This window comes from Nyctereutes procyonoides, unplaced genomic scaffold (genome assembly GCF_905146905.1).
Source record: "Nyctereutes procyonoides isolate TBG_1078 unplaced genomic scaffold, NYPRO_anot_genome, whole genome shotgun sequence".
NCBI lineage: Eukaryota > Metazoa > Chordata > Mammalia > Carnivora > Canidae > Nyctereutes > Nyctereutes procyonoides.
Window position 1 is genome coordinate 37,385,050 of NW_026575139.1, and position 18,600 is coordinate 37,403,649.

Sequence of the window (18,600 nt, forward strand, 5' to 3'; positions counted from 1 at the left end):
ATGGCATTCTTTGAATGTGACTGTCTCAATACCACTTGTTGAACAGGTTTGAAATTCCTATGAATTTTAAAATCAGCTTGACAATTTCACAAAAAGGCCAGCTGAGATTCTGATAGGGACTGTACCAAATCTGTGAATCAAATGGGGAGTATTGCCATCATATCATTTTGAAGCACGAACGTCAGTTGTTTTTCCATTTTATTAAATCTTTATTTCTTCCAACGTTTTACAGTTTTCAGAGAGTAAGTTTTGTGCTTTTCTTGTTAAATTTCTTCCTAAGTATTTTATTCTTTTTGATGCTATTAAGTAGAATTGTTTTAACTTCATTTTTGGATTGTTCATTCCTAGTGTATGCAAATACAACAGATTTTTGTATGTTTATCTTGTAACCTGTAACCATGCTGAACTAATTAGTTTTAAGTTTTTTAGAGAATTCCTTAGATTTTCTATATGCAAGATCATGTTATCTGTGAATAGAGATAACTTTACTTCTTCCTTTCCAATCTGAGTATTTTTTTCCTTGCTTTATTACTTTGGCTAGAATCTCTAGTATAATGTTTAATAAAAATGATGAATAAAATCCTTGTCTTATTACTGATCTTAAGGAAAGCATTCAGCCTTTCATAAGTATGAATGTTAACTGTGGGTTTTTCATAGATATCTTTATCAAATTGAGGAAGCTCCTTTCTATTCCTAATTTAAGTGTTTTTAGTATGAAAGGTATTGGATTTTGTCAAATGCTTTTTCTGTATCTACTGAAATGACTACACAGTTTTTTTTATTCAATTGATATGGTATATTACAGTAATTGATTTTTGGATGTTAAAGAAACCCCACATTCCTGGGATAAATACCACTTTGTCATGGTGTCTCATTCTGTTTATATGTTGGTGGACTCAGTTTGCTATTATTTTGTTACAGATTTTTACATCCATATTGATAAGAGATATTAGTCTGTAGTTTTCTCTCCTTGTAATGTCTTTATGTGACATTAAAGACATTTTAATGTCTTTAATGCTTTTGGTATCAGGGTAATGCAGGCTTCATAGAATGTGTTGGTAAGTGCTCCTTTTTCTTCTATTTTTTTGTAAGAGTTTTTGAAGAACTGGTACTATTCTTTAAAATATTTGGTAGAACTATGTAACAAAGCCATCTAGTTCTCAGATTTTCTTTACGGTTAGTATTTTGATTATTACTTGTTATAGGTCTGTTCAGATTACTTCTTCTTGAATCAGTTTCAGTAGTTTGTATTTGTAGGAATATGTACATTTCATCTAAGTTATATAATTCACTGGCATACAAGTGTTCACAGTATTCCTTGATCATCATTTTTATTCTTATAAGGTCAGTAGTAATGTTCCCTTTTTTTGTATTTCATAATCACCTTTCTTATCTTTATTAATTTTTCTTCTGTATGCTTTTAGTTTCCTCTTTTTCCAGAAGTGTTATAAGGTGGAAAGTTAAGTTATTGATTTGAAATCTTTCTTCTTTTTAAATAGGCATTTTAAAGCTACAAATTTTGTTCTAAAGACTGCTTTAATTGCCTCTTACAGGTTTTGGTATACTGTGTCTTCTTCATTGTCATTTATCTCTTGGTATATTCTAATTTTTTCTTTGACCACTGGTGACTTGGCACATGTTGTGATTTCCATATATCTGTAAGTTTCCTAAATTTCTTCCTCTTACTGATTTTTAATTTCATTTTCTTTTGGTCAGAGGATAACCTTTGTAGAATTTCAATCCTTTGAAATGTATTTTGTTTTATGTCTTAGTATATGATTTATCCTGGAGATTGTTCCATGTACACTTCAGAAAAATGCATATTCTACTGTATTTAGGTGGAATATTAAATAGATGTTTGTCTGCTGTTACAGGTTTATAGCATTGTTCAAGTATTTTTCTGCTGATCTGCCTACTTGTTCTATCCATGACTGAAAGTAGGGTTTTGAAATCTTAAATTATTATTGCTGAATTTTCTATTTCTCTATTCATTTCTGTCAATTTTGCCTCATAGATTTTGATGATTCATTTAGCTCCACTGAACAGGACTGACACTTTTATCACTATAAAATGTCCCTCTTATTCTCTAGTAACATTTTTTTTGTTTCAAAGTCTATTATTTTATTCTTTATTTAACTTAAATTCAATTAGCCAATATATAGTACACCCTTAGTTTCAGATGTGTTCAATAATTTATCAGTTGCGTGTAAAACCCAGAGCTCATTACATCATGTACCCTTCTTAAAGTTTATTATCTTCTGACAGTAGTCTAGATACTTCAGTTTTCTTGTTGCTGCTTGCCTGATATATCTTTTTCACCTTTTTACTTTCGGTTTTTTTTTTTTTTATCCAGTCTGACAATCTCTTTCAACTGTTTAATCTTTTAATGTTAGTTACTATTGATATAGCTGGATTTAAGTCTGTCATTTTCCTTTTGTCTTCTAATCTCATCTTTATCCCTCTATTCCTCCTTTACGGCTTTCTTTTGCCTTAAGTGAATATCCTCTAATGCAGAAGTTTAATTTCTTTAATGATTTATTTTTTAAGATTTTACTTATTTATTTATGAGAGGCACACAGAGAGAGAGGCAGAGACACACGCAGAGGGAGAAGCAGGCTCCATGCAGGGAGCCTGACTTGGGACTCGATCCCGGGACTCCAGCATCAGGCCCTGGGCTGAAGGCGGCGCTAAACCGCTGAGCCACCCGGCTGCCCTGATTTTTTTTTTTTTCTTTTTTCTTTTTTTTTTGCCCTGATTTTTTCACTTAAAACTATTTCCTCAGTGGTTGCTCTAGGGCTTGCCATGAATAACTTATTAGAATCAGCATTAGTTTATACTTTTTGGTGAGATATATAAAAAATAATCCTGTATAGTTCTATTCTCCTTTTGCCACTTTTTGTGGTATTGTTATACATATTACATCTTTAATGTTACAAACCCAATAGTATATTGTTATAATTATTTTACATACTTTTATATCTTTTAAAGAAACTGAGAAGAAAACAAGTATATATTTATTGCTTTTGCTACATTAACTTTTTATTTATTATTTCTGGTTCTCTTTTACTCCTATGGATTCAAGTTACCATCTGGAATCATTTCTTTTGCTTAGTATAGCTGTGCTTCCGCTGACTTCCATTCTGCAATTATTGGCAAATACACCTTTCTATGTGATATAGACACAAAAATGCACTGAAATCAGGAAGAATGACACCTTCAACTTTGGTCTTTCTCAGGATTGCTTTGGGTATTTGGGGTCTTTTGTGTCTCCATACAAATTTTGGATTGTCTGTTCTATTTCTGTGAAAAGTGCCACTGGAATTTTGATAGGTATTGCAATGAATCTGTAGACTGCTTTGGGTAGTATGCACATTTTAATAGTACTAATTCTTCCAATCCATCTTTCCATTTATTTGTGTCTTCTTAAATTTCTTTAATCAATGTATTATAGTTTTCGATGTACAGGTCTTTTACTTCCTTGGTTAAATTTACGCCAAGGCATTTTATTTTTTTTGATGCAATTGTAACTTGTTTTAGCTTCCCTTTCTGATAGCCTGCTATTAATGTATAGAAACACAATAATTTTTGTATATTGATTTTGTATCCTGCAACTTTACTAAATTTGCCTATTATTTCTAAGTTTTTTAGTAGAGTACTTAGGACTTCCTATACATAATATCATGTCATCTGCAAACAGTGACACTTTTACTTCTTCCTTTCCAAACTGGATGACTATTTCTTTTTCTTGCCTCATTGCTGGGGCAGGACTTCTGATACTATGTAAGAGTGGGTATCCTTATCTTATTCCTAATCTTAGAGAAAAGGCTTTCAGCTTTTCACCATGGAGTATGAAGCTGGCAGTGGGCTGTCATATATGGCCTTATTATTGAGGTACTTTCCTTCTATATCCACTTTGTTGCCTACTTTATTTTCTTCTTTAAGTATGGTTTCTTTCAGCCCTTTGAACATTTTTATAATGGCTACTTTGAAATCTTTGTTAAATCTGACATCTTAGTCACTCATAGGCAATACCCCCTCCCTGGTGCATGGATCTGACTTTCCTGTTTCTTATGTCTTATAATTCGTGCTGGATATTTTATGTAACACCACTGCAATTCTGAGCATTGAACCTTGCCCCCCTGTCCCTTATCCTAGGGCTTGTTATTTATTTGCTTGTTAGTTTAGTAAGTGGCTGGATGACTTTAGTGAAATTAATCCCTAACCTTCCCAACAAGTATGAAGCCTCTGATGTAGTTCCTCAGGGACTGCAGCCTTGTGAATGTTCACAATTACGATGAGATGGCAGTGGTTTTAGCAGGGCTCTCTTCATCTATAATTGCTCACACTCAACTGCTAAGCTCCAATGATTGCCAGGTGGTTGCTTTGTTTTCAACAATGACCTGGGAAGTAAATTGTTTTATAGACTGATCCAATTAAACATGGACACTTTTGACCCCAGGAGGGCTCTTCTCTATGGATTCTTTCCCTGGATCTATTTACCTATTCAGCCTAAAGTTCAGTTTATGTCTCTAACAAATTTACCCGCAGCCCCTTAATTACTTTTTACCATAAGCTCCATTGTTTTTGAGAGCATCTTAGGTGTCAATGTATACATACTGCTGCAAATAAACTAATTTTCTGTGGGAGAAATTTAGAGTTCTCTTTTTCAATGGTCTGCTTCTCCCACTGGGCAAAATCTCTGAGCCAGAGCTCTGTATCTGGGGATGAGACAATGGCATGCTTCTCTCTGAGAGACACCTCTGCTTTAGGAGGCAGAAGGGGAGCAGTACCTCAGGCCTTCTTGGCTTGCCTCTCCCAGTGTGGAACCTCCACCTTCCAAGGAGGTAAGGGTGGCCAGGGCCCCATTATTCTCAGTGGCACCAAATACAGGGTAAAGTCTCCACCCAAAGTGATGGGGTGGCCAAAAAGGAATTCTCACCTCTTAACTATACATGCTCAGAATCTAACCTCACAACAGGCAGCTAAGATAGGAAACGCCGAAGCCCTGACTCTCCCAGGAAAACAGTCCTCCAACTAGATAGGAGCTGAAGTGAGGGGGAACTCTTCTTGTTCATATCAGTCTGGGTGGAATTTCTGTCTTAAGTTGGGAAGGAATGGGTCTTGGTTCAAATACTGCAGTCCCTCACTCTTCTTACTGGGTTTTAGTTGAAACTCTTGAATAAATGTTTCTTCATTTGCATATGCCCTGAGGACCATTCCAAGTCTTTAAATGGTTGTTTTTTAAAAATAACTTTTGGGTGCCTGGGTGGCTCAGTCCGTTAAGTGTCTGCCTTCAGCTCAGGTTGTGATCTCAGGGTCCTGAGATCAAGCTCCATGTCAGGCTCCCTGCTCAGTGGGGAGCCTACTTCTCCCTCTCCCCACTGCTTGTTCTTTTTCTCTCTCTCGCTATCTGAAATAAATAAAACCTTAAAAAAAATAACTTTCATTATTTTTGATGGAGAGCACATCTGTGGAGCTCCTCAAGCTGCAATACCAGATATGAAACCTATAATGAGCTTATAACATTGAATCACATTGTGCACACTTGATGACATTTTAAATGTAATGAGAAGAACCACTAATTTCTTTAAAAAAAAAGAAACTCCTGGGGATCCTAGGTGGCTCAGTGGTTTAGCGCCTGCCTTCGGCCCAGGGCGTGATCCTGGACTCCCGGGATCATGTCCCACATCAGGCTCCCTGCATGAAGCCTGCTTCTCTCTGCCTGTCTCTCTCTCTCTCTGTCTCATGAATAAATAAATAAAATCTAAAAAAAAACAAAACAAAACTCCCGGAGTCTCTGATTTTTCACAGGTCAGAGTTGCTTCAAATAAAAAATAGAAAAAAAATATAACATAGAAGTCAGCAAAAGAAATACTCTGCCACTTATAAATTAATTTTTCTTCTAGGAGTCAAGTCCAAAATGATAAGTCATGACTCAAATTTGGCATAGGAATATAATCCATGTAGTCAAATATGTTATAGCAATTTAAGAAATTAAGTTTACTTGGCTATCTTATAGGTCAGTTATTACACAATGGCTACACATTTTTAATTGGCTCACATTACGTTTCCAAAAGTAAATAGTCATTCTAGGATTGTACTATGTTGGCCATAAAGTCACGGTTGCAAATGCCTTAACAAGATAATTAATATATCCATACCCAGAATGTTGTATCTCTATCAACTAGTTCAAATACTTTATAACTGATTTCTGTTAATATACAAAAATGTTTAAAAACACATTTTTAACCTTACCATATTAGGGTCATATCCCAGAGAAAACAAGTATGGTTTTTCTTGTAAAACTGCTTCCTTCCACTTTTCATCAGATACCAAACCAATGTACCAGTCAGTTTCATATTCTTCAAGGCAATTAGTCAGCTCTTTAAAGTCTTCTAATGAACCTAAACTTGCTTTATCAATCATTAATTTCAGAGTATACCTTAAAAATGGAGAAACAAAGAATTTTAGAATTTTTAATAAAATTTATAAAATCAACCTTATAGGTGAAATAGATTTTGTTCAATCAATATTTTTAAGACACTGCACTGAAATCATACATATTTCAGATAAAAAGATCAAGGAGAATGATGGAGTGAAGTGAAAGTGAATACATTAAGTCATATGAAAAACAGGTTCTCCACATAAACAAAATAAAAAGAAGTCGAAATTAAAATGTACTCTTGATATAATCACTGTACATGCTAAGCATCTTTTTCCCCATTTTTAGGAAAGTGATTATTTCTGAAAGTTAGAAATGAAGTATCTCCTTCTAGGTTATTTTAAAAAAATCAGTATTTTCTACCAGTAATTTACATATAATCAAAATGAATTACCTGAAAGCTTTCAGTGCTAGTTGGAACAGTTCTGGCTTTTCTGTGAGCCAATCCAAGGCAAGAGACCAAGGCAAAACACCACTGTAAACTCTCAATAAATGACCAGGACTGGGAACCATATTATCTACTCCAAATAAACTAAAATAACAAGTCATTACTGCATGAACATAAAAGTCTTTTAAAACTTTGTCCTTTGCAATTTCTTCCAGTACATTTGAGGCATTTTCTTCTGAATGAAAACATTCCAACTGCCTTAAAACAAATTGATACCACTCTTCTGGAAATAATGAGCTCATCTCCCTCATTTTGGAATTAGGCAAACAATTAGATGTCCACTCTTCAGGTAAGCTTAACAAGTGAGAATGAGAACAACTGAACTCCAGGAGAGGGATATATGCCATATCTTTTGGTTTTCCTTTGTCAACCACAGGGTATCCCAATATAACTGACTTGTAAAGACTGCTTTCAGGAACTGTGCCTAAAAAATGATCGCCAACCTCCTGTGCTTCTAGTGATCCTGGAATAGGCAAATTTATATCTGGTACAACCTTTAATTGATCTTTTTCTTTTCCTTTTTTGATAGTTGGCTCATCGCCAAAAATATTATCATCAGACCAGTCATCCAAAATTTCTGAATTTAAACTATCTGTGTCTTCTGGCGATTGGGTTTGTAGTGAAGCAGTCAAAGCAGGCAGGATTATTGGGGATGCTTTCCCTTTATTTTCCATTTTGTGAACAACCTCCTGCACGTTGGGTCTTCTGGAGCAGTACTGAACAAGTATCCACACAAGTACTTTAATAAGGTCACCATTAAATTCTTTTAAATTGTCATGAGAATCGATTATGCCAGATAGAACATTCCTGGCATCAGAATAGAGTTTTACTGGCAAAACAGTACAAGGTGTCAAGACATTTCCAAAGTGTTCATTAATAGAACATATTCTTGAAGATTCTTGTTCAAAGGCACTTTGAAAAACTTCATCAACTCTTTGAGCTTCAGCAGTATGACAGGACGTCTCTTGCAATTCTAACCCCTAAACAGGAAATAAAAAGTACTTCAGTTTATGATCACTTATTACACAGAGAAAAGCAACTACTTTTGTATGTGCCCACATACTGGATTATAATTAAAATATAGAAAACGCAAAAAAATTTATTTAACTCAAGAACTATACCTTTACTCAAACTTATTGCCACTTAAACACACTTGATGTTGCATACAGATGAAAAATGCTATTTTAAAAGAAATTATAGAAATGCCACTAGAAATTACCAAAACAATTTAATTGACTATGACTGCAATTTTGAATGACTATATGTATAGTCAAGGTCAAATCACACTTACAAAAAACTTTTTAATATAAAATTTTTTTGGAGGGTAAGAGGTAAAATTGGAATTATATAGCATATACAGTTTTTTATCCTACTTTATATGAAAGCATTATTCTACTGTATGGATATGCCACAATGATTTACTCATTTTCCTGTTCCAGTTTTTAATTATAACATCATCATCATCATCATCATATAGATTTATGTATTTGGTTACTGCCTGTCTCATCTAACTATAATGTAAACTCCATAAAGCAGCTCTCTTTTGGATACTATACCTGCAATGTCTAAACCAGTACTTGGCACACAATAGGTATGTAGCAAATATATGCTGACAGAATGAATATTATGGATGTGTTTTTATTTACTTTTTACTTATTTCCTTTTTATTTTTTTTAAAAGACTTTATTTATTTATTCATGAGAGACAGAGAGAGAGGCAGAGACACAGGCAGAGGGAGAAGCAGGCTCCATGCAGGGAGTCTGACGCAGGACCTGATCCCGGAACTCCAAGATTACGCCCTGGGCTGAAGGCAGGCAATAAACCGCGGAGCCACCCAGGGATCCCCTTATTTATTTCCTTTTTAAAGATGTATCCATTCATTTGAAGGGAGGGAGGAGTAAAGGGAGAGGAGACAGTACCAAGTAGACTCTGCACCCAGTGTGGAGCCCAATGTGGGGGCTCAATCGCATGATCCCAAGATCATGACATGAGCCAAAACCAACTCTGATGCCCAACCAACTGCGTCACCCAGGACCCCTGAATGTGTTTTTATGTGAATTTTAAACACATTTTTGTTACTTCTCTACAAGGAACCACTTGAAGAGGATGAACCAGGTCACTGTTTTCTGTTATTATTGCTACCATTGTTCATTTATTTACACATATTCACAAAATTACCAGTGCCTTTAATAAAAGACAATGCTGTCAGGCTGTATTAGGATCCAAGCAGTGAGTCGGGAATGTGACATCAGAAGCCATTTTTAAATCATGGCTTTACCAGGTGTTAGTACATAATCATGAGTAGATCACTTATCCAGAGAATCCTTTTCTTTCTCTTTCAAAGAAAACTAATCCTTGCACATAGGGTTGTGAAGATTTAAGTAATAAAAGTGCCTTGTTGGGGTGCCTGGGTGGCTTCATCAGTTAAGCCTTGGACTCTAGATTTCGGCTCAGGTCATGACCTCAGGGTCCTGAGATCTAGCCCCACTACAAGGGCTCCATGCTGGGCGTGGAGCCTGCTTAAGATTCTTTCTTTACTTCTCCCTCTGCCCCTCCCCTCTAACAATCTCTTTCTAAAAAATAATTTTTTAAAAAGTGCTTTGTAAACTTTAAAGCATACAATAAATAAATATTGGTAAGATGATATTGCTAAGCCACCTTGTGTCCAAATAAATGAAAAAGAAAAAAGTATGTCATCAAAAAAGTGTAATCTTTACATATATGACAGAGCACAAAAGATCAATAAAGGATCCACATTATTTGGTATTATTAAACATACCATTTTAAAAATACAGCCTAAATGAAGCAGTATGTCCTCAATATTTTGCATGAGTTTTTGCCTTCTCTTACCTGTACAGGTTAGACTAGGTTCTCAAACTTTAGGTAAGTCAGAACCACTGGAGGGCAGTTAAAACAGACTGTCGGGCCCCCCCTTCTTGTTTCTGATTCAGTAGGTCTGAAGTGGTGCCCAAGAATGTCCATTTCTAATAAGTTCCAGGAGATGTTAGTATTACTAATCTAGGGAGCTTAATTTAGAGAACCACTGGGCAAAAGAAAAAGCTTTTCAGTCACCAGCAATTTTATCCTGTTGGTGCTAAGACAAAACATTCATTCATTCACCACTATTCATTCAACAAATATTTATCAAGGGCCTATTATGTGCCAGACACTGTTCCAGGGGCTTAGGATATGTCTCTTCAGAGAGCCCTGCCCTTGTGACATTTACATTAGAGAGTAAAGGGGACACAGACAATCAACAATGAAAATAATAATTATATAGTTTGTTAGAAGGTATAAGTGCTATAAAAATAAAGAAAAAGTAAAGCAAGCCAAAGATGACTGGGAGTGCCAGGATGGGTGTGGGAATACAATTTTAAATAGGATAGCCCTAGTAGATCTCACTGAGAAGGTGACATTTGAGAAAGACTTGAAGGTGGTAAGGGAGTTAGCTGTGTGCTTATGTGAAGGAGGGGTGTTCAAGGTAGAGAGAAGAGCCAGTAGGCTGGAGTAGAGAAGATTCAAGATTCAAGTAGTAAGATGAGGCCAAGAGGAAATAGAGAGCCTGACCATCCAGGGCCCTTGGCTTTTACTCTGAATAAAAAAAAAAAAAAAAAGAGATACACTGTATGGTTTTGAGTAGAGAATTGACATGATATGAGTTAGATTTTAAAGATAACTAGTTGAGAAAAGACATAGGGAGGCACAGGTAGAAAGAAGCAGGGAGACCATTTAGGAGGCTATTGCAATTACCTGGAAAGAGATAGAGAGCTAATTGTAGGGTGGTGAGAAATGGTGGGATATAGGATATGGCTTAAACACAGAGCCAACAGGATTCTTGTTGGAGTGCATGCGGGGTATGAAGTAAACAGAAGTGAAATATCACTGGACTAAAGATCAGATGCTTTGGGGCTGAGCAACCAGAAGTATGGGGTTGTCACCAAAGACTGCCAGGCTCTGGGGCAGTCTGATATTAAGTAAGAGGTCAAGAAAGGTACCTGGGTGGCTCAGCTGGTTAAGTGTCTGCTTTGGGCTCAAGTCATGATCCCAGGGTTCTGGGATGGAGCCTGGTATCCAGCTCCCTGCTCAGCAGGGAGTCTGCTTCTCTCTCTTCCTCAGCCCCTCCCCCACTCATGCTGTCTCTCAAATATATAAATAAAATCTTAAAAAAAAAAAAAAAGAGGTCAAGTGAAAGAGAAGGAACCATTAAAGGAGACTGACAAGGACTGACCCATGAAATAAGCTAAAAAAAGACACTGTGTCAAATGCTGCAGACAGGTCAAATAAGACCAGGTCTGAGAACCAGTCACTGGATTTAGTAATGTGATAGCCACTGGAAACTTGGACAGTTTTGGTACAGTAACAGACAACAGGGTCAAAAACCTAGGGTAAGTTGAAGAGAAATGGGAGAAATGAAATTTGATGTTTGATTATAAGTAATTCTACTAAGGCATTTTGCTTTAAAAAGAGGAGAAAAACAGGGTGAAGCAGGGGAGTAAGGATCAGAATAAGCTTTTTTATTACATTGAGAATGCTTACGTGATGTAGGAGTGAAAAAATATTACTGAGTCACACTTTTGAGATGCTCAACTGAATAAGGATAAAAAGAACAGGACTGGACAAAAAGAGGGCAGGTGTATTTTGTTACTATGCTCTATTATGCAATCAACAGTAGCCTACCTATCAACATGTGCGTATTGAAATACACTTTAAAAATCCCTAGGTGTTTTCACAGGTTGATAAATTGATACTTTTTTTTTTAAATTGATACTCTTAAATTGAAATATTAAGTGTATGATATGTCTGTAACAGGTAAAAAAATTTTACACACGTGCTATAAAAATACTAGAAAGAGGTTTCAAATGTACAATGACCTTAATGTTAATACAGCAGTACGTATAACCACATTCTAGAATCATTATCCATATTAAACGATCCTGAAAACGGCCCAAGTAATGAGACCCAGGTAAGAGGAGACCTAAAACAAATTAGAGAAAAAAGGTAAGTAATATTCAAGCTTGTTTTATTTTTCCATGTGAATCTTCAAAATTGATAGCACATTTGGAATGATTCATAGCTCCTTTTATTCTCTCTTTATATCAAGAATAGAAACAATTATTCATTGCATATCAGGGGGCTAAATTAAAGCTCTTTACTGGAACTGGAACAGGAACAGAAGAGAAAATCTATAGGTGATAATAAATAAAATTTCAAGGATATATTTTCTAGAGAAACAAGTAGAATCTGCTATATAAAATCCTAAATACAGTAGGAAAAATACTAAAAGTATCAAAGTATTAAATGTAAAAAATGTATAAAACTCAATTTCACATTAATTATTTACTTAAAGCATTATGGACACTTTTATAGAGGCATATAAAAATGTTTTGTGGTGTTAAAATTTACATTAAATGCTAACTATCACACTGTACAAAAACTTTAAAAAATTAGTTTTCTCTCAACATTAAGTGTCTGAGATTTGCCCATTGTTGACTGCAAATAGCTCATTATTCATTGTACCTATAGTTGAGAATTCACTGTATGACTGTAGCTTAATTTGAATATTCATTTCACTGTTAAAAGCACATTCAATATATTTCCTATATTTCCAGTTTTTCTCTATCATAAATAATACTGCAGGGATTAGCTTTGTGTAAGTCTGCTTATACAATGTGCTGTACAGTAAAGAGTTAAAATAGCAGAACTGATGGCTACCCTTTAAAAGTCCTACTTGCAAAGCTGGTTGATGGTGGTGACCCTGATAAAAGTCTCACTGTGCCTAAACAGTTTGTACAACCAATAGTTTATTATTTTTTTAAGATTTTATTTATTTATTTATGAGAGACACAGAGAGAGGCAGAGAGAGAAGCAGGCTCCATGCAAGGAGCCCGATGTAGGACTTGATCCTGGGACTCCAGGACCACACCCTGGGCTGACAGCAGGCACTAAATCACTGAGCCATCCAAGGATCCCCCTGTACAAACAATACAGTTTATACTGGACACCTGCTTTCCTTCTGGGAGTCTGGAATTTTGGTACATGCTAGGTAGAGGGTCTCAAATAAGCTTTCCTAGTAGTCACCATATATACAAGTTGTGACAACATATGGGTGGGGAATTAAGCACATTCTGTGGCATTCTATTGGGAGAGGACATCTGGAAGCTTGCACCATGTTTTACTCTACCTAACTTTTCTGTTCATTGATTTTATTCCGCATCCTTTTGTTATAATAAATCTTAGCCGTGAGTCCAAAGATATATTGAGCTCTGCCAGTCCTCTCGTGAATCACCAAACCTAGATATGGGCTTGGGGACCCCCAAACCACATGTGTAGAAGTTCCTCCAGGGATCCCTGGGTGGCGCAGCGGTTTGGCGCCTGCCTTTGGCCCAGGGCGCGATCCTGGAGACCCGGGATCGAATCCCACGTCGGGCTCCCGGTGCATGGAGCCTGCTTCTCCCTCTGCCTGTGTCTCTGCCTCTCTCTCTCTCTCTCTGACTATCATAAATAAAAAAAATAAAAAAAAAAGAAGTTCCTCCAGAATTAGAATCTAATTAGAATTATGGAACCTAAAGCTAAATCCCTAGGTTATGGGATATGTACACCTTTACTACAGACTATTTACTCTTCAAGGTGGTTCTATGAATTTATATTTCCTTCCGGGAGGGTATGAAAGTTCCCATTCCACATACCCTAGCCAGTATTTGGTAATTTTAAACTTTTATATTTCTGCCAGCCAGATATATGTGAAATGCTATCTCATTGTTTTTTTTTTTTTTGTCCCCAGGGAAACTTTATGACACACTTCTTTGGTGAGTATAACTGATTTGATTATAAAGTATTAATTTCTACCTATTTATTACTTCAGATGTAAGTCAAATCTCACAGGTATTTTTATTTTTATTTTTTTTTCCACAGGTATTTTTAAAAGTGGCATAGTATTAGATAATAAACATTAATTAGAAGTGGATGAAAAGATTAAAAGGGTATTTTCTTTGAGAAAGAAATATTATTCATTAAAGAATTTATACTACAAAGTTTTTCCTAGATTACCTAGCATATTTTAGATAATAGATAATTAGAAAAGTTCAATCCAAGTAAGCATTTCATTAAAATTCCAATTTGAAATTGCTATTCTGCCTGGAATAGGTTTGCCAAGATGTCACTGGAGATTTCTGAAACAAGTTTCAAGAGCTAAGGCATATGGTAGGAGACAACACACTACTGTCATCAGCTTGTGCCTAACCTAAAACTAACCTCAAGAAGTTCAATATAGTTGAATTTGTAGTTGGCAAACAATGAAAGTATTAATTCATAAAATTAGTTCATCCTCATCAAAAATATTTTTCCTTATGGATACTTGCATAGTACTTCATTTTTGGGAGACTACCGATCATTGACCACAGCTTTTGTTATCTTGCCCTGTAACCTTGTCAGACTGCTTACGTTGCTATACAATAACTAATAAGATATGAACAAACTCTCATAAGCCCTTCAATCTGATATTAAAGCTAATTCTTCCTATTTATGGATCTAAGCCATTGCATCTACTTGATGTGAACACCCTATAAATTCATGGAAATTTTGGGAGATAGGTGTTTTCATGGTATAGTGGTGGGATTAGAACCTGATTTTATTCAAGGAAATGTTTTTAAAAAATGTCAAATTACCTTAATGAAATTTTTTCTTACTATTTTTATATTATTTACCTCAAAATAAGAAGAGATATACTTCTATTTCATATTTAGTCCTTCTGCCATATATCAAAAATATTAAAATCTACATAATGGTTGGATAAAAGACTTTTTCTCTATGTTCATGTTTTTGTACTTTACATTAGTGAGGATTTTTAAAGCACAACCCATGTACTTACCTAAACTTCCAGCTGCCATTGCAGACTGCAATGCAGTGGTCAAACTTGGGATCATCTGGTAGTAGTATACTGTATCTGCACACACGCAGGCTGTGGTGCCCACTGCTCCTGGCCAAATCTGAATAGGTCGGGAAAAGCCCACCAAGAACAAAGGAAGGGTGAAGAGGGGGAGTAAGGGAGAGGAGAGTAGTGTAGAAAAAACTATGAAGACCAACACGAATGGAAAGAAGACAATGTTGAGTATACATAAAGAGGTGGTTGACTTTCGACGTTTTTTCTCAGTCCACGATGCCAAAAGTACAGTCACAGCGAATTGTAGTTTAGAGATGAACTGAATCAGACGATCACGCATGATACCAACCTGTAGAAATGTAAAAATGATTTTTTTTAATTTTCAAAGACTTCATGAATTTTCAAGATCATATAAGGAAAACTGTAGAATTTTATTATGGCTGTAACATTTTTGAGGAAATAGTCCTTATATGAGATTCTTTGTTATAATTTTTTCCAACCTCACAAATAATAAATGTCTACATTTTTAAAAGTTTGGGCTCTCTTAGAAAAAAAGTAATACTAAAGAGAACCAACAGAGTGCTAGCTATGTCTCAAGGTTGACTAACTTTTCTATTTTATGCTTGTTAGGTCACAAGAACCAGAAGTGGTAAATAGCTAAGCAACTATCCTTAATTCATCCTTATTTTAGAGAGTATTTTATAAATTAAGAAACAGAAGCCATGCCAAAGACAAACTTAATAGATTGCAGTTATACTAAGTTATGTTCATACAAATCATGCAAAGTATGTTTTTTTTTAAAGATTTTATTTATTCATGAGAGAGAGAGAGAGAGAGAGAGAGAGAGGCAGATACACAGGCAGAGGGAGAAGCAGGCTCCATGTAGGGAACCCGACGACGTGTAACTTGATCCCGGGTCTCTGTGATCACACCCGGGCCAAAGGCGGCACTAAACCACTGGGGCACTGGGGCTGCCTGCAAAGTATGTTCTTTAATCAAAACAGAATTAAATCAGCAATAGGAATAAAAAAAAAAATAGAAAGACATCTTGAAATTAAAAGACACATTGCTGGGGTGCCTGGCTGGCTCAACTGGTAGACCATGCAAGCCTTGATCTTGGGGTTGTAAGTTTGACCACACTGAGTGTAGAGAGTTCTTAAAAATAAAATCTTACAAAAAAAAAAAAAAAAAAAACTTACCAAAAAAAATTTAGACATTTTTTTTTTAATTTTAATTTTTTATTTATGATAGTCACACAGAGAGAGAGAGGCAGAGACACAGGCAGAGGGAGAAGCAGGCTCCATGCACCGGGAACCCAATGTGGGATTTGATCCCGGGTCTCCAGGATCGCGCCCTGGGCCAAAGGCAGGCGCCAAACTGCTGCGCCACCCAGGGATCCCCCCCCCCCAAAAATTTAAAAGACACATTGCTAAACAACCAACAGGTCAAAGAAGACATCACACAAAAAAATGAGAAAACATTTTGAGGGGATCCCTGGGTGGCTCAGCGGTTCAGCACCTGCCTTTGGCCCAGGGCGTGATCCTGGAGTCCCGGATCGAGTCCCCGTCGACTCCCTGTATGGAGTCTGCTTCTCTTCACCCTCTGCCTGGTTGTCTCGGCTCTCTCTCTCCTCCCCTTCTTATGTCTATCATGATGATAAATAAAAATCTTTAAAAAAAAAAAAAAAAGAAACATTTTGAGAGGAATGAAACAAAATCCAACATACCAAAACTTGTGTTTCAGCTAAACATGCTCAGAGGGCGAATTTAATAAGCTATCTTTAAATGACTACTTTAGAAGATCTTAAATCAATAACCTAATCTTCCACCTAGGAAACTAGAGAAACTATAACAAAGAACATACTGAAACCTCAATAACAGAAGGAAGAATATAAAGATAGGCAAGAAATTTAATAAAATAGAGGCATATAAAAACAAGAGAAAATCATGAATCAAAAGCTAGTTTTTTGAGATCAATAAAAGGACAAACTTTAGCGACACTGACCAAGAACAGAACAAGAAGACTCAAATTATTAAAATCAGAATGAAAGTAACTTTACACCAATCTTACAAAAAAAAAATTAGATTATAAGAGAATACTAGAACTATAGCTGATAAATTTAATCACTTAGAATAATTTGGCAAGTTCTTGAAAAACATAAATCTACTCAAGAAGAATAGAAAAACTGAACAGAGCTGTAAAAAGTAAAGAAATTGAATCTGTAATTTTAAAGCTACTCACAGAGAAAACTGAGGCTTACGAATGGCTTCATATAATATAATACTACATACCAACAAAAATTTTTTTAGATACTCTCAAATATAATCAAAACTTTTAAGAATAAGTAATGAAATTCTACCTCATTCTAGGAATTAGTGCTATTTGATATTGAAACCAAAAAGATATGACAAAAAAGAAATCCACAGATACCAGGTAAATACAACCACACAAACATACTAGCCACCAAATCCTGCAACCTATAAGCAGGATTAGACACCATGACCAAATGGGCATTTATTCTTAGAAGGCAATGTTGGTCTAACAACCAGAAATCAACATATTACACCATGTTAACCAGATTAAAGGACAAAAACCACACATGACTCAGAAAACGTCCTCTGACAAAATCACTTTAAACACTCTTTAATGATGAAAAGATCAACCAATAGAAGGGAAACTTCCTCAACAGTGCAAAAGAACATCTACAATACTGATATTGTTCTAATGGTAAAAGACAAACATCAACTTAATGGAGAAGACTGAATGCTTTCCTCATAATATGGTCTACTTTTCTTTTTTCTTTTTTTTTTTTGATGTCTACTTTTCTACTCAATATTATTACTGAGGTTGTGGCATAGGACATGTAGGTAAGACATTTAGAATAGAAAAGGAGAAGTAAAAATATCTCTATTATATCTAATTTGCAGATAATCGTAGATGTCTTACGCATTACAAAGTGTCTTAAAAAATCTACTAAAAATCGGGCAGCTTGGGTGGCACAGCGGTTTTAGGCACCACCTTCAGCTCCAGGGCGTGATCCTGGGATCTAATGGAGTCCACATCAGGCTTCCTGCATGGAGCCTTGCTTCTCCCTCTGCCTGTGTCTCTCTGCCTCTCCTGTCTCTGTCTCTTGTGAATAAATAAATAAAATCTTTAAAAAAAAATCTAAAAATCTGCTAGAACTAATAGAAGTTAGGTTTTAGGACACAAGATTAATATTAAAAAAATCAACTGTACTCTAAACTCAAGCAATAAACAAGCTAAAAAATGAATTAAGAAAACAATTCCATTTATAATATCATCAAAAATAATAATATACTTAGAAAAAAATTAATAGAAGTGTAAAACTTGTAACACTGAAAACTACAAATCATCGTTGAAATAAAGATCTTAAATATAAAGACATGTCATGTTGATGGGTCGGAAGAATTAACATTTTTAAGATGGCAATTGATCTACACATTTGAGGTAATCTAGCAAAGTTTTAGATATCTTCTTGCAAAAACTGAAAAGCTGAAACAATTATTTACATGGTAATGCAAGGGCACTGGGTCAAAACAATCTTACTTCCCGACTTCAAAACCTACTACAAAGTATAGTAATAAAGATAGGATAATACGAGCCTAAGGATAGACACACAGATAAATGGAAAAGAATTGAGAATCCAGAAATAAACTCTTACATGTTTCATTTGATTTTTGACCAGAGTATCAAAAAAAGACATTTCAATAAATGATGCCGGGACAATTATATATACCATATATAAAAGAATGGATTTGGAACCCCACCTCACATCATATACAAAAATAAACTCAAAGTGAATCATAGACT

The 18,600-nt window shown here is 35.4% G+C and overlaps 1 protein-coding gene across 2 annotated transcripts in view; it reads right to left on the reverse strand.

Annotated features, from left to right (window-relative positions):
• The window catches only part of PCNX4 (pecanex 4), a 45,949-nt gene that overhangs the window by 6,734 nt on the left and 20,615 nt on the right, over positions 1–18,600 (reverse strand). For both annotated transcript variants that reach the window (XM_055303630.1, XM_055303631.1), the window contains 4 exons: positions 14,758–15,118; positions 11,762–11,865; positions 6,837–7,870; positions 6,256–6,442 (listed from right to left, as the gene is read on the reverse strand). In XM_055303630.1, the coding sequence (XP_055159605.1) occupies positions 6,256–6,442; positions 6,837–7,870; positions 11,762–11,865; positions 14,758–15,118 (1,686 nt within the window). The remainder of the gene's footprint in view (positions 1–6,255; positions 6,443–6,836; positions 7,871–11,761; positions 11,866–14,757; positions 15,119–18,600) is intronic.